Below are 22,181 nucleotides of genomic sequence, written 5' to 3'. Positions count from 1 at the left end.
TAGTATATTGAGCTCCTTCGAAGAGGTCGTTCTTGTTCACAGAGCAGTTTGTCCAGTGTCTTAGCCCTTCCTTGCAAGTTACGTTTTTCTGCAGGGCCTGCTTGGCAACTTAATAGCTAGCAGAGCCCCAGGTTGCATGCATGCATAGCCGACATATCTATTTTCAGTTTCCTCTTCTGAAGGTTTGCAGCCTTGCTGTGTGGAGGGCTTCCAGCACACAGAAATAGCTGTAGTTCCATCTCAAATGCTGCAGTATGGTCTTCGTACCATCACAGGAAGATGCCATCCAGAGAACGACTCCCTCTGCTCCCATCATTTCGGAGAGTGCATCATCTCTTTCTGCCCATATGGGGAAGGCATGAGGTGTTCTTTCCCTCTTTCCCCCAGCCCTGCCCCCTTGTCCCTCGCCCCCCAACTGCCAAGGGTTTCAATTTTAAGTAGTAGCAGCAAAATTACTACACAAGCATCAACCTCTGTGACTAACCAGGACCTCTCAGAACTCTTTATTTTGATAATTTTCCTGATTCTTATTGCAAGAAACTTTTATAATGAACATAGAGTACATTTATTTGTTGTTTATGCTAGTTGAGATTTTTAGATAGACTGTATAAAGTAATTTTCTTTTAACATTAAATCCTGTAGTGATGGTAGATATGAGTGTGCTGTTCCTGTGACTGATGCAGAAAAATGCTTGAAGGAGACACATTTTTTTTTTACCAGTCTTCCTCCTTCTTTATTCTTCCCTCTTTTTTGTCTGTAACTTGATTCTAAAATGTAGGGTTAGTTAGTGACTTAAGGAGGCTTTTTTCATAATTTTAGTATGTGAACTGCCTGTCTGACAGGCTCTCTGTTTCCCACTCCCTCTTAAGAATGCTGACTTTGGATGCATCCTCTCTAGTTTCTGTGCCGGAAGACAGACTTTTAATAATAATAAGTGAGTTTCTAGATATGATGACCTGAAATGTCCATGTATTAAGAGTCATCAGTTTGACTAATGGCACACCGTGGCTACAGATCATCCTAAGCACCTCTTCAAAGTGTCATTTTTTCCAGCTCAGTTGATTTCTGACATATCTCACTTTATCAGCCACTGAAGTAGAAATTTCATCACTCTTTTATGCCTTTTGAGTTTTTCTTAGTATTTGTTTGTAATAGGTTTTATGGGTGATTAGTTGTCTGAATTGTGAGTATTTTTTTGTGGATAGGAGATTTTCTTAATCTCCGCATATTGCATTTAGGCCTCTTAATCTACTTGTTACACGTATCAACTGAATTTGCTTTACTCTTTTGCTCTTGAGGCATGCAAGTACTATACCTAGTGCAAATTGTAACTAATGTAGTATTTACATTAGTAAACAATTGGAGTTTAAAAGGAAATTGTGATTAAAGAAAATAATGACACTTGCAGTAATGTATCTATTCAGCAGCACTACTTAGACATTATTTTCAGCAACTGTTGTCACTGCTGAGAATAGGCACCATCTTGACTTGCAGCCTGTAAAATCCTTTGCTCTTATTTCAGACTGAAGTTCAAGCCTGCTTCTTTTCCCAAAAGTCTAACAATTCTTTTACTGCCTGTGTTTATGTAGTTGTGTATCATGAAATGAAATTTGTTCCCAATCTAAGCAAACATTCAGACTGTACTTGTATTCAGGGATCAATGTGAAGGATCAGTTATTCTTAATTCATAATAATGGTGATTAGGAATAAAAATAATAGTCATGCAGTAATAATGCAGGTTTTTGAATACAGCTAGGAGTACTATCATTCTTAGAAATGCCTAAATTGCTCAGTTTAGGTGTTGGGAGGGACGGTTGTGGTATGCAATATGTAAGTTCCTTTCCTGGCTTGGTTTTGCTGGCTTCAGGGAGGGAAGAAAGGCTCTGCTCTGAGCAGCGTGCTGCTTTCCTTACTGTTCCTTCTCCTTGTGAGACTGAGTAGGAGAGGTCTTGTCTGGCCTTCTCTGTTACTGTTCTGTAACAATGAAATCTACAAGTCTTACCCTCTTGTTTTTGAAACCTTTTCTATTCCAGAACTGTATATATTAAAATAATGACTTGTTCTTCTCAGAACTATTAGTTCCATTTTTTGCTTTGTATGTTTTGAGATGTCTGAAATGGATATACATATTGAAAGGGAATAATACGCACTATAGCAGATCCGTAAATTGACTCAAGCAGTGACATAATCTTTTCTATATAGAATTATCTCTTCATCTTGGTAATAAACATTTTGTTTCTTACCTTTTTACTACTTCGTGCCTATGTAGCTTTTTAGATATCAAAGAGCATAAAATATTGAGGTATATTTAGAGTTAATCAGTAACCTTGGTGTTCACTGAACCAGGTTTAATGCTGGAAGAAGGTTCTCTGAGTGAGAGACAGGGAGGGAGCACTGTGTACGTTAGGCAGGATTGCATCCTGTTGCCAAACTGTAATAACCCTTTGGGGAACTTGGAGCTGAAGCTGCTGAATTAAATACAATAATTTTCCGTAACAGTTTAAAAGGCCTTCAGGCATGCTAAAGTTGTAGCTGAGTAGTTTTGGTAGCAGTCTATAGCATGACCCTAAAGCCTTGTTTACATCTTGGCAATTAAAATATATACTATGTTTTATGTCTGTTATAGTTTTCCTGTATTGCAGTGTAGGGCTTTAGTGTTGAAGCTTTTTAATTGTAAAAAATTCTAACTGTTTTTTTTCCTTTTTACTACCGTGACTTCATTTCAGGTTGCAAAAGGTGATTAAGAGGAACTATTGAAGGGCTGTCCTGAGGAATTTTAAATACAATGTAAAATTTCTACCACTGCATCAGCCAGCTTTGTCTGTGTCTGAGACTTCGGTCATTGAGCCTTACCCGGTAGCTTTGACACTTGCGTGTGAATGTGCCTTGTGCTCTGTTACACTTACACTTACACTTGGGCTTTCTACAACACTTAGAGTAAAAAAGAATTTTTATAATTTACTTGTCTTAATTCTTATTTGTAAGTACCTTATCTGATGATAATTAAATATTATGCTAAATGTGCTGATGATGTCAGAGGTTCTCAGAGTAGCCTGGTGCATAAGGGAATGAGCTCTGTGGTCCCAATGACCTGGTCATGTACAAGAAATGCTTCTCTGGTTCTGCTTCCCTTCTAAATTAAGTTAAAAGAAATATGTATTAGTTTAAAAATGGGCATCTCCTCTTTATGGTTTTGAACTGTTTTTAAAATTTGCAGTGGTACTGGGAAAGTGCAGTCTGACTGAGGCTGCCATCAGCTAAGCTATGTACACAAATGGGATGTGCATGACTATATAAGAGCTGACATGTCAGTCTGGTGATTAGCATACACTCCTGTTTAATCCAGCCAGGAGCCTGTAACATTGGACAGATCACTGAAAAGGTCATGGGAGATCCCAATGCTCAGTGGGATCCTCAGATAAGCATCCTCAGTTTTTATACTTAGAAAAGTCTTAGACAGAAACTTGAAGTAGTGGCATACAACAGTGATTTTTTTTTAAATTTTCATCAGTATACGCAGGCCATTTCACGTTAGCATTGTAATACAACATGTAACAGTATTTAGCACAGCTCTTTTGACATCCTTTTGTGAGTGGGTGAGTTAGTACTTCAATAGCTTTGTAAGTATTGCTCTATGAAAATTCTTCCATTTATTTGGAGAGAAGCTATTTGATGGACCATAAATATTGACATATGGGCGAAAATTACTAGCAGATGAAAACAAGTGTTTTTGTAACACGTCACAATAGAAATTTAATTTTATTTGGTTTAAAATTTTAATCTGATTTGTCAAAAATACTGTTCATGTGTCAAATTAGTTGCTGTGTTCCCTTGAGTTTGTATTGTACTCATTACCAATATTTTGTCTGAGGTTCTTCTAAGGCATAGTAGAAGAAAGCTAGTCGATGCATTTGGGTAACTCCCCCTGGGATGCAGCTTTTTATGTTATAGAAAACATAAAAGAAGAAAAAATGAAATAAGGTCAAATTTATACAACAGTGATTCATTTAAATCTGAATATTTGAGTGGGAAAACTTGTTAATATTTAATTATTTTACAGTGATCTTTGTAAGAAAGGAGCTGAGCAGATGCAGTAACTGACAGCTGGATTTTTTTCTTAAAATGTTTTTCTCAACAATTGAAAATATTTCTCAAAAGTTGGGGATGAGGGGTGGTTTTGAAAAAAGGAGGGGGAAATTCATGATGGAACAAGTAAGTTCTGCACAGTCCTGAGACTGTAAAACATCCCACTGTAGTAATAAGACTTATGGTTCAGATCTTGTAAAGCCATCTGCAAGTCTTCCTTTGTTTGACTTTTCATTGCTGGCTTACTACGTAAATGTTAACACTGGTATCTATTTCTGTATTCTGCAAATATGTTTGTGTTCTCTCTGTTTGTGTTCTGATCATGGTATAGAATGTTTATTTGTAGACAGATCTTTCAGATAGCTTTTGTTCTGTCTCATTTTCACATATGTGTATTAATTCACTGATGAAATAATTTAAAGGCATGATCCTGAGAATGTTAAATGTTTCCTAAAACTTCCTGAGAGATACTATTAATTTTTAAAGTTAAAGGTTACTGGAGGTAAATAGGTGTTTTGTATAATGCCAGATTCAAAAAGATCAGAGTCTTAAATCTTCCAGGAATTTTTTTTTTTTTCCAAAAAAAGTCCACAAAAACTCTGCTGGTCTTCATTATTGTGGCAGTGTAATCACTGTTGAAGTGTCTCCATAATGGTGTGCTATTAAACACCTTGTATTTTTTTAACCTTTTCATTCTTTGCCTGAAGAAGCAATAGATAACCCAGAAAACTGCCTTTTGAAGTTTTATTGAATTCATTGACTTCTGTGGGAAGGAGATCAGTACTTCCTCATGCTACAGCATAGATTAAATCTTTGAGGATTTTAGTTTGGTGCTGTGCAAAGCAGGGTTTGAATTTTTTTTTTTTTTTTTTTTTTTTTTTTTTTTTTTTACATTATAAAGGAGCTTGGAAACTTGGGGGGAAAAATCAAAATTATTTCATATTTAATGATGACTAGTGTATGTTAGTTTTCCCATGGCACAATTTAGAGACATTAGGAATTAGTGGCCCTTTAAAGTCTTGAAACACTTAGATGAAAGGGGAGATGTGCTCCCACATGAAGTCTTCACATTGCAAAAGAATACGTGTGTGTATCTGTTAATAATGATTTTCAAAATCATGACTCAGTTTAGCATTTAATAAAACACAGTTTATAAACTGTCTAGAAAATTGTTTTTACATGGAAAGAACGCGCTCATTAATAAAATATTTTAAAATCTGTTTCATGTAAATTAAAAAGATATGCTACATGGACATGTAAACATCTAAATAGTTATAAATTTAATAAATATTCTGTTATAAAAATTTTGGGATTTTCTGATCATGTACAAATATTTTAGTTTCTTTTTAGCTGCTTAACATTTGAAAGTATAATAAATATAGAACAGAGTTCTTAAATGAAGGCTTTATAGCTTTACCTTTTTGTCTAAATTAAGATTCACACAGGTCAAGAAATGCAAGACCTTTTCAGAGAATTTCAAAACAGAATGATAAATGCCATTCACAAACTTGAACTTCAGTTCTGTAGTAAATTAAATACTCTTTAAAAATCTTTTCAGGAGTGACAAGTTTGATATTGTTTAAAATGAAATAGGTGAAGAGTTCTAAAGCAACTTTGGTTTTGCTGAACAGAGTTCAGATGGAGTTGGCTGTTGCTTTGTGGTTTGTGCTGTAAACTGTCATTTTGATTCTATATCACAAAGGACTGATAGTACTTCATAAAATAATCAGTTGTTGTGTTTAAGTACTTTAAATTGAGGGGAGCACACAGGAGAAAGTTCTTGAGACAAAAGAGAGAATCCTAATATATAAGATGTTAAACAAGAAGTATCAAGTTAACAGGTGCAGTTGCAAAGCATTAAAATCATCCAAACTGTTCTTCATTTAGATGTTTTATCAACTGTTTAAAGATACAAATTATATTCTTTATTTTAGTTTAGCACTTCTTTTTGAAGAAAAACAAAATCTCTAAATTATTTCTTACTCTGTCAAAAATGTAGATATTTTTAAGTGCGCAGGATCCAAGAGATGAATTTGAGAAGCCTTGTTTTGAAAACTAAACAGTAAAGGAAAATAAATAGTAATAGAAATAAGACTCTTACTGTAATATTCCTTAAAAACTTGAGTGGAAAGAAAAAATATTTCTGACTGTCATTTACAAATCAAATAGTTACCTGCTTTCTAGCACAAGTTACATAAAATGCACTGCCTTGGAGAAGTTTTCCCGCATATTCCCTGTGTTTTTGTAGCTTGTGAAATTATGTGTATATGTTCTTGATGAGAACAATTTTCTTAGAATAGAAATGAGAATAAAAAGTTGTATATAAAAAAGTCTGTATATAAAAAACTCCATGCATTAAAACCATAAATTTCAATAAGCAGAAGAAATTCAGACTTGCCATTAAAGCATGTATCCTTCTCAGGAAAAAACAACTTACCTACAGATAGAGTTTAGGTAAGCAATGAGTTCTTAAAGCTGAAAATATATGTTTTTTCCAGCCAGTTCTCAGTCTGCTTTTGATGTTCTAATCTGTCGTATAAAAATGAGAAGTATAATGTGGTTGTTCACAACAATTTCTCTCCTAATTTTTTTGATTAGGGTAGCTCATGCATGAAACTCTGGGAAGTCTTTCAAATGTTACAGAAATGTGTCTCACCCACTGTTGATCTGATCCTTCTCTTCCACATAGTTAGGAAGCAATCACAGCAATTAGAGAACACTGTAACACATCAGCGTTTGTCTTTCTAATTTTTTTATAGGTGAACGTAAGCTGAATGTAGAGAAGACTTCCAAATAAGCTGGACTGATGTGCACAGAGAAGGAATGAAGTATGGATGTGAAGGAACGTAGGCCTTATTGCTCCCTGACAAAGAGCAGACGGGACAAGGAACGGCGCTATACAAATTCTTCCACAGAAAATGAGGAGTGCAGAGTGCCTACGCAGAAGTCTTACAGCTCCAGTGAAACCTTGAAAGCTTTTGATCATGATTCCTCTAGGTTGCTGTATGGAAACCGGGTAAAAGATTTGGTCCACAGAGAAGCAGATGAGTATACCAGACAAGGTAGGCAACTTGTTTTAATTCAGAGTGTAATTCATTAGTACCAAGTAACAAGGCATTCTTGCTATGGGAAAAGTATGTTGTTATGCCAGTTTCATCAGTTTTAGTAATATTCTACACACAGTACACTTCACTTCTATCTCCCTAAATGTTTTAAAAAGATGGGAAAGCATTGTGTATCATCTTTGAAATAAATAATATATGATGCACAGGAAAATTAAGTAAATAGCCCATATTGGGCAGTGGGTCAGTGACAACATTGCAGACACAAATGTGAAGTATTCAGGCCTTACAGTTTTAAAAACTAGACCCCCAGCATAAATTCAACTCATTAACACGTGGCCCAAAAGTTTTCCACGCCAATATACCTAAAATGTAAATGGTTTCAAAATTAATAAAAATAAACAAATACAACTGTTCCAAGAAGGCCAAGCCTATGAACAGGTCTGGGGAAACACAGTATGTGTGGATGGGCATACAAATAATGCATTAGCTCAGTTCCTTTATCATTTAGCTTGCAAGGGCAGCTCTATAGTGAGTAAGGTAAATCATGATTAATGCATTTGTTGGGGGTTTTTTTATTGGATATCTATGGTATCTAACCAAATGCTAACAGGTTGCTAGAGCTCACTGTTGAATTTCTGAGTCCAGGACTGGAGATATATGAGAGATCTAAATAAATATCTGTGGAGATGCTGAAAACCTGACTGGATATCACAGGATCATCTAGGTTGGAAAAGACCTCGAAGATCATCTAGTCCAACCATTAATATGGACATGGTCCTGGGCAACTTGCTGCGGCTGACCGTACTTGAGTAGAGGGTTTTGTTTAGGTGATCTTAAGAGGTCCCTTTGGACCTCAGTTATTCTGGGAGATTGCACTTAGCTCCAGTTAGGGTTAAGCACTTATGCTTTTTTGGATTCAGAACTGTAGTCTCTGGAATTGGCATTTCTACATTTCCATAACTAAACTACTTAATATAAGGAAAAGAAAAAAAAAAAAAAAGTTACGAAATGTGTGGAGTACTGCAGCCTAGCTGTCTAAAAGAATAAAGCTAGGCCAAGATCTGTGTGAACCTGCTCTACAGTCTTCTGTATAAAGCTATCTTTTCTTTTATGAGGAAACAAGAATAGATTTAAGGGTAGAAAAAGAAAGCTTCCACCTTGTGAAAAAGTCCTTAGTTTTAATTTTAGAAATGTTTAAAAATATTTTCCCCATTGGTGGTTTTTCTTTGTTCCAAGTAGAATAACTTTACATTAGAATTAGATCTGGGCAGATGGTGTTGACTTTTTTTGCCTACAAATGTTTGCAATGGAAATAAAAATATTTCTCTTAGGCTCATGTAACTGAGGATTGCTGCTACTGTAGTCTGTCTGCTTTCTGCTGTGTATTTTTGGTTTCTGTGATGTGTTGAAACTTAAGGTCATCAATACTTTCTAGTTTTTAAGTCATTAGTCACCTTGATCTCATTACTTTAATGAGGTCATATCAAAAGGAAATTTTCTAAGACCTGTACTATAGACACTTTCTTAGTACCAGTGACAAAATTATATCAAAATAGGCACCATTTTATTTAATGAATTCATAAACTATTGCCTGAATAAAGTACTAATATTTTTAAATAGCAATTACAAAATGAAATAAGTTATGTAGTCTGTCATGTCACATACAATGGTGCACTAGGGCTTAGGGTTTTTTCTTTTTCATTTTCTTCAGTAAAGCACGTAATATTTAGCTAATGCTTATTGCCCAGTATGCAATAAATTGCATGTCTATGAGCCTAAAATGTCAGTCTGGGATGTGTAGTGTTGTCTTCACCTTTCAGTGATCTCAGCACTGTCATTTGTGCCTGTTTGATTCTCCTCATTGTCAATTCAATTCTTTTCATATGGTTTATTGGCTTCCTCTAATGCATGCTGGTTTAGCACCATTGGGGACTACATGCAGGTTTGATAGGGTCAGGTTATAAAGGGCTTGTTTTGCAGTCTTAGTGTGTTCCTTTGATTCATCTTTGACTGAGAGAATTTACTGCTTCTGGCATTTGGAAGCATTTTGTGGAAAAGGTGTTCAAGGTCATTCCAAATGTTTTTAAATAATATATAATACACGTTTCCCTGTATTTATTTTTTCCTCACTGTCTAGAAATAAAGTGCAGATATGGGGCTTTGTTGACAGTCTCATTACATTCTAGCCTGCTAAATCAACAGGAAATAAATGTATAAGCAAAAAAGGTAAGGTTTAATAAATACCTCTAATTGGAAATTAATTTTTTTAATTAATCATGACTGGTGTTTCACTTTTTTTGCCCAGACTGTGTAAAATAATATCAAATTTCCAGTGTCTGCTGGAAAGGTACTGGCACAGTTATGTGAGTTTCTGGAGTCTCTCAAATGCAAAACAATTTTAAAATATCAGTGTGCTTTTATGGGTGATATTTTGGGGTAAAGCCTTTCAAAGATTTCTGCTAATGAATCAGAACTTTCCTCTTTTTCCTGAGTTTTCTCAGTATACATCTTGGCTTCCTGCTTCCCAAAACTCCATGGCAGGAATTCAGAAAGGGATACTGCCATAGGAGATGGGTGTTCCCTGTTCAGTCATAGCTTTATCTCAGGAGATCTTTGCTTGAGGAGAGGAGGTTTTTCAATTGTCAGTTCCAGTCACAGAATCTTTTTCCTCATCTGTGAAATTTCTGTTGCTTGACATTAATTGGATATATAGTCCAAAAATGCATATGTTTGTAATTTTAAAAACAGCTTTTAAAACATACAGTAAAATATTTGAACATGAAATTATTGTATAACTGGGATTGTGTTATTGATTTTGAAACCCAGTTGGCAAGGCTGGAAGAGCAGGTGTGGTTCGGAAATTGTAACTACATCTAGACAACATGCTTTCAGTTAACATCAACAAGGGGTAAGACCTACTGTGGTCTCCTTCCCTTCTTCTCAAACCCCTTCATCTGCTGCAAAACTGCCTTTGTTTTTAGACTCATTAGATGAGGGTTATTTAGCCTACTATTTTTAGAACTTCTAATTTAGTTATTTATTTTCACTTTGTTGTTAATCCCCACATAAGATTCAAAAAAATCTGGTAAGCCTATGAATAATTAAACTCAGCACCCAGCCATGTAAATGAAAACCATGAGCTTTTTTTCTTTAGAAGTATTTTTAAGCTAAGTACTCAATTTTATGTTGCATGTTTGAGAAGATACCTAGTCTCATCCTTGACAACGGATGAAGCACCATGAAATACTTTTTACTTTCCAAGGTGTGATGATAGGATTGCTTGTCATTTATGTGTTAGGGGGGAAGACAACACCTATTTCCTTTGAAGTATCCAACTGTAATGAGCAGCCTGATTTAAATGTACAACTTCTCTAATTGAATTCAGCAACCTAAATGCTTGTCTTTTGGAATATACCCAAGTATGTTGCTGAATTCAGGATTAAAGCTGACTGTATAAAGTTGAATTTCTCTGTCGTACAGAGAGAAATTCCTGTGTGAAGTGATATCAAGTACAAAGGCAACTGCTATGCAAAAATTTCTGAAAGTGTGACATGATTATGGAGTGGGAGTAAGTAGTATTTTTAAAACTGCATGTGGAAAAAATAATTGGAAGTAATAATATAACAATATGAACATAATTTCAAGGAGATCATGAATCAAATATGGGCTCACAAGAACTGAAAAACTTTTTATTAAGTTAGTAAGAAAAATACAGGCAGGCAAAAACTTTTTACTGACCATCAAATATGTGTTAAAGGGAAGAGAGGAATATGCAATACCTCTCAAGAAGTTGTCGTCGTTCCATTTCAAAGAATTTTGTTGTTGCAGGAAGTATAGTGCTCCTACAGAGTGATCCACATATCACATCAGTGAGTTTTTGCACAGGAGCAGGAGGCTGACCCACGAGCACAGGTGTCAGGATGCACTGCAGATTTGCATGTCTTCCTGTTTTCATACAAAATAATCACAGCACTGTTTTCAAACTGTGTGAATTGAAAAGCTGGGCTGCAGGACATCTTTTGCTAATAGAAGACCTGATGAGGTAGTGCAGATTTTGTTAAATTTTTAGTTTTTGAAGGCTTGAGTCAACTATGGTTTAGCCTTCAGGTAAAGTTACTCGGTCTTTCTAGCTGGCAGTGAAAATGACTTCACTGTCTTTATCAATCAGAAAAATTTATTGTCAGCCAAGCCTCAACATCAGTTTATTTTCATGCAGCCTCTTTCAGTTTTGCAGGAGAAAGTTGTATACATGGTTTTGTACCTTTACTCTTCTGGAATATTTAAGTACCTAAATTAGAATAAAAGCCCTAATAACTCCTCAGATCTACAAAAAGAGGGGCTGAATTTACCAAACAAGCAAAGAAAAATAATTTCTTCCCTTCATAGTATGATGGATCACTGACACCAACTTGCTGAAAAGTGAGGCCATGTACAGTACATTACAGTGTGCAGACGTATCATCGCTGTTCAGCTGCCATCCCATGACAATTAGATTTAGGTGCTAGAAAACCTCACCATTCAGTGAAAGAGGGACCTGAACAGTGATATATATGCTTTGACAATTTTATTATTTAAGAGATTAAACACTGTTAGGGATACATTTTTAAGATTTCAGAAACCTGAAATGTTAATTGCAGCTTCTATCCTAATGTGATGACTCCAAATTTTATTGCTTTTAAATACTAGTGGCTCAAAATGAGTTATTTGGATAGCAAAATATTTAATCTTTTTAGTCACCGTAAACATTAACTGTAGGATTAAAGGATTTAAATGGTCATGTTTTTAAACTTAAACCTTGAGTGCTTTAAACTTACCTGTCTGAAACAGTGAAAGAGTAGATCTGTAAGGCCATTTTTGACCCTGTGCCTTATTGATGAGCTGATTCTGACTATAGAGTAGGCAAATAATTCTCAACAGAACTGAATCAGCCTGCTTGGAAGATTATTTACAAGAAGGTATGAAATAATAGGTAAGTGACTTTGTGATCTCCTGATGAGAAAATTAATCACCATTCAGTGACATGCCAAGTGCTGTCTCAAAATCTGAAGCAGATATTAGAATTAGTGTTTTATGTGCCTGGCTGCAGTGCAAAATCTACCCTGATTTTCATCATGACAGATACCTTTTTGTTATGCTAAAACACAGCCACCTGCAGTATTTACCTAATTTGAGTGGGTCACTTCTGTAAGCAGCATACAGTGACAGTACGTTCTGGATAATTTTGTGGCCTTGAGCTAAGCACATAACCTTCTGCCAGACGTTTTTTTTTTCCCCTCTCTTTGTAATACAGGAATAATAACACCTACCTACCTCACAGGCGTGTTGGGAAGATTAATTAGTTTATGTTTGCAAAATTCTTTGAAGATGAAAAGTGCTGTAAGCGCTAAGTAATATTATCATCTTTCATTGATATACTAGTTACTCCTTAACGCAACAATAAGAAGTTAATTGGTTTTCAGGTTCCAGGTGATAAGGATCTGTTGACTTTTAAAGTTATTCTATTAGCTACAGAGTGGTACTAAAAAAACATTTCACTTTTATTTGATTAGGAGTATATTTAGCTCACGCTCAGTGATACGCACACTTCTCTAAGATATTCATCTAGTTGAAATTGGCCCCTTGTGGGTCATGGTCTGTAGATGAGCTACAGATCTGGAAACAAAGGGCAATTGTGATTCTCCAGGGAAAAATCAACCTTGGTTATTGGCAGTAGACTGCTTGATCAAGCATTTCTACGTAGCCTTGGTCCACAGAGTAAAAACCTTGTCTTTGTCTAGTCCACTTGCAAAATAAGAGAATTAAGTTCTTGATCATAATGATTAAGGATTTATAAGGTGAGCAAGGGGCCTTCACAAGGACTTTCAGCCTCCTGGAAAGGAAGATACTGTAAAGGGTCTGTAATTGCTCTTACGTATCTCTGTAGCTCATATACTGAAATGTATAGGCTGCTCCTGTTCATAATAAAAACTAAACTGAGGACTGGGGAAATAAATGGATCACATGCATGGCTATGAAAGGTGACTTCTGTGTGTTAACATCTGTGGAGAGAATAAAGCTAGAAAAGTGAGCAGTTATAGCTGGGGTGAGAGGAGGTATGAAAGAGGCCGAAGAATCCCATCTGTCTAGTCCACTGATTAAGTGCTTAGGGTTGTAGGCCAAGCTGTGAGTATTGCTTATTCTATCACTGGCAAATAAATGTGGAAAGCAAAGCAGAGATGTAAAATAGGAATAATTCCTCAGAAAGTTCCTTGATACTTTCTGAAATTACTTTGTAAAATGTCACAACTTAGTGGCTTGAGAGCCAATCCTCAGTGTTACTGAGCATATTAAAGCCAAAAGAGGAAATGGCAAAGCCAAGGGAATGTGTTTGCCTCTTCTCTTTTGCTTTACAGTGCCATAAATATGTCTGAGTCATAAATCCTTTATTTTCTCAGCCTAATGGACATTTTGCTAGAAAATCTAAATTAAGACAATGCTAAACTACATTCATTATGGGAGTTTACAGAATAGAAGCCCTTTTTGGGGGGGTATGATGAGAGGTGTGAGTGAGAGAAGGAGTAAAAGATGTTTTCATTTTTGCTGAAATCCTTTGGTCTGTATTCTCAGTTTCTTGCACTTATAACAATGGTCTGAGCGCCATGCATTACAGAGCTGGTTCCCATGTATGTAGGATACTTGTTTATGGAATGTATGGACTACTCTGAAGAGGTGTGTTGGGTTTTTCCTTTATACCATTTCAGAGCCTGTTGAACTAATCAAGTTTTACAACATGCTATGGGACAATATCCCTTTGTGGATCTATCCACTCACTTGTGGTGGCACACATGCCTTTCCCTTGTGGAAAGGCAGAAATAACAGTAGAGTTTTCTCTCCTCCCCATATGGAGGAATAGCAATGAGCCTGAGCTCTATTTTGGGTGCTTCTCTTCATGCTGCTTCCTTCCTTCTCACCTTTCTCCACTTCAAGCCGTATGTCATGTCATTAGCATTGTACTGACCTTAATGTGGCAGTTCATACCTGTCAGATCTGTGGTTGTAGGCTCTTTGCAGAGTGCATATCCATCATCTCTACATTGCTTACCCTTGGGTCATATTTTATTCACATCTATCAAATTTAGGCTTTATTCATATTTTGCAATAAATGGATGCTAAGATGTTGATGATTTGGTCCCAGAATCCAAAGATTAAGATAGAGGCCTAAAATATCTATACTGGCATTCTGACTATGATCCAGACTTTGTGTTCCTTGCTACTCATGGAGTTGTATTTCTTTTTTTTAAGTCCACAGAATCCTTTTTTTATTTTTATTTTTTTTCCTTGCAGGCCATGATCTGGACAACTATGTCTCTTAATTTAGTTTGTATATTAGGTAATTGCAGTCATAAAACCAGATATTTATATAAAATCCCCAAATTTGGAAGCATTATTTAAATTATTAATTGTTTACTGGAACATGATTGCTGATGCTAGCTTGAAGCTTTGAATTCTGCAATTGTGAAATTGTCTTCAGCTGGCTTTAATCTTACTTTGCGGTAACTTCGGAAGGGTTTGATGAGCAGTACTTTATCCTTATACTGGATTAAGAAGTGCTTCTTATGTTCTAGTCTGCGGATTAGTACTGGGATCCCCTGCCACCCTCAAGCCTAACAAGAAATAAAATTATGAGTCTCCCATACTGCATGTTTGAACTGTAATTTGGAAAGCCAATGGCAGGAAGATACCATGTTTCATTTGCATTGATTCTGCTCTATTTCTTAAGAATTTTCCCAGACTAGCAATTCAATCAGTGTCTCCTTGTGATTCTCTAGTTTAATTTAGTAAAAATATGTGGCTGGTTTAAATATCAGGTTCAAAATACTTCCCACCAAAAAAAAGCGACTATGGGGTTTTCTTCCTAGAATTGACTCAGGTTTTGAGTCTTCTCACGGAACTCACAGTATCTGGCACTAACTCTTTCAGAAGTCGCTAAGACTTAGCTCCCCATACACTTTTGAAAGCACATAAGGAATGCGAAAACTGTATGGTTAATGTTTGCTCAGAATAAAGAGCACTTGAAAACGATGTTCACAGTTGCTAAGATTTAATATAATTTAATGCTGTTTATTATTATGTAGTTTACTGGATATATTGGAGAAGCAACCTTCATATAAATCTTACAGCTCCCCTCTAAATCAGATAATCACAAGAAAAGGAGGTTAAGATGGAAAAGTGAATGGAGTAGAAAGGTCAAGAAAGAGAGATTAAGAGATGACAAGGAAGAAGGGTGCGATGAGTGAAGAAAAAAGCATAGGAATTAAAACCAGGAGAAAATGTGATATAGTAGATTAGGATGGTTTAAATTTCACAGATAATTTTCACAAAAACAAGCGAGAAAAACCGGCTGAAGTAATAACAAAATACTATGCCAAATCAGAAAGAAAAAAATCTTAACATAGGCAAAGCCCATTACTTGTTGGTCTTTGCTGTGATTTCTTGCATCCTAGCAAACAGAACTCTGCAAGTACAGCTTTGAAAAGTCATTTTTAGTAAATATATTGTGAAGTTGGTCTGACACAATGGATGGTTTCACACCTATTAGTCATTGTCTCTTTTGTGCAACTGTATTCTACCCATCTAACATTCTGACTCCTGAAGACAGCATTTGTACACTTCCTATCAGAGTTTTATAGAGCATCCAGGGCGTCTATTTAGCTATTTTCTTTTTTAAAATATTTGTCCTTTCATTTTCAGCAAATTTGTTATCCTATTGTACATTTACTTCCATTTCTATGTCTTTCGTCTCAAGACCTTTCCTTACAAAGAACAACCTTTTAAAGTGTGCTGCATGTACTTGCCCCAGCAAATGGAAAAAAAGATATTTTATTTACAGAGAAGCTACATATTTTTCCATAAGAAATCAGCTAGAATTGACACTTGAAATTAGATGTTTAAGGTCCCATAGGGTTGCATGGAATTCTTGCTGTCCGTCTCTGCTGATCATCTATGAAGACAACATCTACCCCATGTTCTCAGTGGTCCTGTAATGACTAGCTAGTGCCCTGAGAACAGAAGGGACAGTTTTGTTTCCTGTTGTTATATAAAAGCAAGCTCCTTTTTCCATCTTTGACTAGCATATAATTGAACTTCGTATTTTTTAGGAATTAGTAAAGTGGATAGGCCAGCTAGTTTGGGGTTAACAGAGCTACTTCTTCATAGTTGTCATGTGTATGAGTTAGGAAGGCAAGGTACTGTTGAATCAGGACAGTAGCCTTGAACTCTTGGTTGTACAGAAATTATGAAGCATTTCAAAGATGTGGTGCTGCTGTGTGCTGGCTTTGGCCTTACAGAAAGTATTAGAGGTATTGAGAACGAGCTCCAGGTAAGGAGCTACAAATAGGAAAAACATTCCCATTATATAATGTCTAAACATGGATACAAAAGGAAATAAGTGCTTTTCCCATATCAAAATAACAGGAAACAGCATGGCCCTTGCAGTAACAGTTTGACATCAGTGCTGCTTATATGATAAGCATTGTATTATGAGGACATGTTTGTATGCAGTAGCCTGCAGACAGAAACTAAACATGACAAAAAAAGTTTTCCTCATTTGCTTTCTAAATAAATGAGACTTCTTTTAATTATTAAAAAAAAATAATATCAGAATTAAGTAGGGAATCAAGAAAATGTAAGGGAGAAGATAGGTTCTCCTAGGGACCATGATCATAGTTTTGCATCTATATAGCTTTAGTTGTTTCACAGTTCTGCTAAGTTTAATATAGGTATTTTTGTCATGCATTACCACAGAGTGATTGTAGGAAAAATGCACTTGATGTTTGAATGGCATGAAGGTGTTTTAGCAGATAGAAGTCAAGATATAAAGAAAGACGATTAGAAGGACTGACAAGTAATGAAGGATGCAGAGACAGCAGACTTGGCATGAAACTTCATCAGAAACATAAGCAAGAGCCAAACTAAACAGAATTTTGAGTATGGACTTGGAAGGGTTTGAGACCTCTGCCTTTTTGGTACTATGTCAATCCTGTTATGACAAAACTAAGGTCAGCAAAGGCACTCAAACTATAATTCCTCTGGTTTAAACGGTAGGGGAGTGGGTGCATTTTTCTGCTAACTAGGCAGATGCTTTGGAGGCTTTTCAGATTTTTTTTTTCTTTTTCTCTTTTCCAAAATAGTCTATTGTTGCTAAACCCTGACTTGGCTTATCAGTGGTTAATGAGTTACTCAGGACAGTGCTGATGTCTGGAGATGCTGACAAATGCTCTGTTGGATATTTTTTGTTAATTCCTTCTGTTTGTTTCCTTCCCCTTTTCATGGTTTTTAAGAGAATATCTCTGTGTATATTTTTAGTATAGATCCAACTTAGAGCAAGGACTGGCAGCTGAAGAACCATGGGGCCTTTTCTTCTGTTCAGTAGTCCTCTTCAGAAACCCATTTCCAACTTGAAGCTTATGTTGTTCTGGATGTCTTTGAGTAATTTCCCCAGTTTATGCCAGAGAAACAAATGTGGCACAAGTACAGCAAATTTCCATTTAATTCCAGCTGTTAACTTCTAACTTTCTAAAATAACCTGCATTCATCAAACTTGTTTATAGTACTTGATTAAACTAAAAAAAATTATTTACACATCTTGACAATATAACCTGCGTGATTCTGGCAGAAAAGTATATACACACACACTCTCTTTTTAAAAAAACTAATAATTATGTATATTAACATATATATATATATATTACAATTATGTTGGTATACATTTTGTGTGTATTTAATGTAGTTAAGGAGGTACACCAATCTTATGTGAATCATTGCTTACAGAGAAAGTGGTTGCAACATAACAGGTAGATGTGTATTGTTTCTGTTGGCAAATGCTGTATTTTTAACAGTGATTGCTGCACAAGCTCCTGAAAATTATTTTAGAGTTATTACATTAATTTTGTTCTTGTCTGTACAAGTGAAGGGTGTCAGCAGTCCTTACACCACCCATAAATTGATAATCCTAGCCAAGAGACATGCAGTATCAGTGGTAGAGTGCTAGTAAACATCATTATTGTCAGTTTTTAAAACCTAATTTCCTGATACATCATCACAAATAGTCCAAAACCCCCAAAGCTGTCTCCAGAACAAGTCTCCTTGAAACGTTGTGTCTGTTTTTTTCTATTTTACCCTTCATATATTTTAAAGGAAAGTAAAAATCCTACAGAGCATTATGCTTATCTGTTATTCTGTGTCTACATTTTCTTCTCAGAAATTAGTTCATTACAATTACCAAGTTGGTTTTAAGTCTTTATGAACTGTTGAGGCACTTATTTTCAGTGGGAGAAATTGCAAATGTGTATATAATGTAAGAAACCTATGATTAAATCCCTCACATTGAAGTAATTCTGGAAAGGTTAATTAGAAACTAAGAACACAAGAAGAACATCCTCTCTTTGTACTTTTTTTTCCACTGAGCTCCTACAACCTCCTCTTCAATTTTTATTTTTATTTCATAGTATTGTTCATTATCAGGTAAAAGCCCCCAGCTATTCTGCTGCCCACTAGGTCTGCATCCTAGCTGTGTTCAGCTTCCCCTAGGTCCTGTAAGACTTCCTGTTTTCATTGTTCAGGAATCTTAAGATGATGTAAAATTTTTGTATCACATATGTATGATTTCCTCTGGGATATAAATTCCTACACGAATACATCTTTTCCCATGTCAACTTTTTAGTTTGGGTATTGTGTTTTGGTTTGGTTTGTTGGTTTTGTGGTTTGGTGGGTTTTTTTGTTTTTCATCTGTGTGGGCAACTTACATGGAGTACAATCCGCTTAGTAAAGCTCTTAGGAAAGCTTTAATTCAGAAGATGATTTAGTCTCATGTTTCTAAAGCTGTTACAACACTTCTGGGCTATGCTGTAAAACTTCTCAGTGTAGTGAGAAGCTCTAATATATTGAATGTGATGAGAGAGCAATATACAAACCTGTCCCCCTTTTCTGTTTTGGCCCTGTGACATACCATGTTGGTTTTCTTACCATTCATAAGAGGAGAAAAAAGAAGAAAATATTTTATGTGGAGGTAGGCTGCTGTAATCTTAAAGTAAATAATAACATCCATTAGTAGATGGTAGGTGGTATGTTGTGCCTGAGACTGAGTCTCCTAGATAGTAATCATGGAGGATGTTGTTATATAATGCCTGAAGTAGTTTCTCTTAAAAAGAATAGTTTACTTAAGCGGTTAAAAAGAAAGGGGGGTTGGGAGGGATAGTCTCTTCAAATTGATGTGTCTGCACAGATGTCTCCCTGAGTGTTTCTCTGAGTGCAGGGAGGCAGGGGGGTGAGCACAGGGCTCTATGGTGCAGGCTGGCCAAGAAGCTGCAGGTCTGATGCTTTCCCGCTGCGTCTGGCCTAATTGTGGCACAGAAGGCAGCATCTGTGTCTCCCTGCATCCTTCTTCACTTCCAGATCTCATCACCATGAGGTTACGGGGACCACAAGCATAACTCCTTGTAGCATTGAAGTCAACGGCAGTTTTGTTACTGACTAAAGTAACCTTGTCTTTGGTCAAAAATACCTCTTTCCATTTTGCTTCCCAAAATGCTGTTCTTAGAACCAATAAGATGCAACTGTGTGTACACCTTAGCTGCTTCATGTGTGTGTAGGTACACCTGTATACATACACACATGCACATGGGGTTCTCCTGTATTTGCTTCTGAATTTATGTTTGAAAATGTAGAGTCACATAATAATGTACCAAACACATAAAACTTGTGTTCTAGACTGTTACTCTTAGTATATATTTACCAAAATGCAAAATAAAAACCATTTTAGACCCTTTATTACTTTCAGCTCTGACCCTATTATCACTGGGTGGTTTGTTTGGCCTGTTTGCTTCTCTGATTAGTTTCAACTCTCACAAAATGTGAAAATTCACATGACAGGATAGCTTTAAAAAATGAGAGGATACTGTCAGCGTGCATGGTAATCCCCTGTTCTTATACCCTTCACACTCTTCAGACATAGTCATAGATACGTTTACTCCTTTTATGTTTACCTTCCCAGCTGTATTTTCATTCAGATATTTATTTACAGGTGCATAATAAATACAGTTTGATTTGTACCTAATTGTAGTAGCTGATTTTCATTATTTATGAAAGTCGTTGTCAGAATTCATTTATGGTTGTGACTGTGAAGGAACTTGGAGCAACAGCTTCATATGACTGCAGCAATAAAATAATTGACTCACTTAAAACAAGTCAATGACCAGGACATTAACTCTTAATATTTCAGGAATTCTTTACGCGTCTGTATTCACACTTGTGCAATTGTATTGCTTTCTGATTGATAGGATTCTGATCTTCTTGTGTTATAAGCTTTAATTATCTTACTAATGTGGTTTTATGTTAAATGACTAATTTTAGAAAAATCAGGATGCCTGTCAGATTCAAAAATTGAATGTTTTTTCTAATTTGTTCCCAGAGCTATGAAATAACTCTGGACTAGGGTGGAAAATCATTATGAGTATAGGCATGCAAATAAGCTTGCCAAGTGTCTATATATCATAAAATGTCTTAAATCTATGGACATAAAAGTAGGATGAAGACACAGCCATTAAAAAGGCAGTCATTTTTGAGTGTCACATAATTTAGACACTTTAAGTTATTGAAGTGTCACAAATTTATTACACCTAATTTATTAATACAATCATTTGGGATTCACTTATGTCTCTTGCTCTGCCCCAAAACAGAGGCTAAAAGTTTGTTTAAAATGCAGACTCTGCTTCAGCAGTAAAATCATAAAGCGTTTCTCAAAATAGAGACACAAAACATAACAACTTTATTGTAGTCCTTGCAGGTTATGGGTGCCCGTGTTTCTGTTTGTTTATATTTGTGTATTAAAGTAGTGCAGAGAGATCCAAAAAAGACCAAGTGAGTTTGGTTCCTGTTTAATTTTTCCATTGCCGTATTAGGTGACATCTGTATGGGGAAGATAGCCTGTTGCTTTGGCCTCTAACCAGGACACACAAAAAAAAGAGATAATCCTGACAAAGACCTTGTAACTGCTTTCACGCTTTGAAAAATAAAATAAAATAAAAATTTTCAAGTTCGTCATTTAGTTTTAATCCTTTCATGTGTGGAATTGGCTTTTCTTAGTTTGCAGGTTATGTTTCTTTCCTACCCAGGAGCATTTCTGATGTGTTTAAGCAGTTGACAAAACAGTGCTAAGGTGTAGTATGAATGAAAAGGGGCACTGCAGAGAGCTGGAGACAAAAGGATCCACTTGATTGTAATACATACGGACTTTTGACAAAACACCTGTGTGTGATACATGAGACAGTTATACACATGAAGAGTTTTTACTTAATCTTAAAAAAGATTCTCACCTTTTGTTATCTTTTTTTCCCCTAATCAGGACAGAATTTTACCCTAAGGCAGTTAGGAGTTTGTGAACCAGCAACTCGTCGAGGACTGGCATTTTGTGCGGAAATGGGGCTCCCCCACAGAGGTTACTCTATCAGTGCAGGGTCAGATGCTGATACTGAAAATGAAGGAGTGATGTCTCCAGAGCATGCCATGAGACTTTGGGGCAGGGGGGTCAAATCAGGGCGCAGTTCCTGTCTGTCGAGCCGTTCCAACTCAGCCCTCACTCTGACTGATACCGAACATGAAAACAAGTCCGACAGTGAAAATGGTAAGTTTTTACGCATTTGCCCATATATAAATAAATGTTTTATTTGCTGTATTTGGTTGACACACGATAATTTTAAATCATTAAAGGAATAGCCTTGATTTTTTTTTTTCCTCCTCTTCACAGAAAAGTCAATATTCAGTATCAGTCCTAACTAATTCAAGCTTTGCATGTGATGTTTTAGCTGTAATTCTGAAAGAGTTTAATCACAAAAAAGATTAGCTCTGTTTTATCTCAGACTATGTCACCTGTTACCCTTTGAGGAACAACTAAGCAAGTGGTGATAAAGTTGATCCCCAAGGCCAACTTGCAATCAAAGGTTTCATTTTAAACTCTTCTTCAAGACATCTCAGAGAAGTTTGAGAACCTTAGAAT

The 22,181-nt window shown here is 35.9% G+C and overlaps 1 protein-coding gene across 1 annotated transcript in view; it reads left to right on the top strand.

Annotated features, from left to right (window-relative positions):
- The window catches only part of TENM3 (teneurin transmembrane protein 3), an 829,296-nt gene that overhangs the window by 508,620 nt on the left and 298,495 nt on the right, over window positions 1-22,181 (top strand). The window contains 2 exon segments of the mRNA XM_026846573.1: window positions 6,846-7,148; window positions 21,531-21,809. Of these exon segments, the coding sequence (XP_026702374.1) occupies window positions 6,917-7,148; window positions 21,531-21,809 (511 nt within the window). The 5' untranslated portion in view covers window positions 6,846-6,916.

This window comes from Athene cunicularia, assembly GCF_003259725.1.
Source record: "Athene cunicularia isolate RWA chromosome 4 unlocalized genomic scaffold, athCun1 chr4_part1, whole genome shotgun sequence".
Taxonomy (NCBI): Eukaryota; Metazoa; Chordata; class Aves; order Strigiformes; family Strigidae; genus Athene; species Athene cunicularia.
Note: the sequence above shows the minus strand (reverse complement) of the source record. Positions and strands in the feature narration are given on the sequence as shown.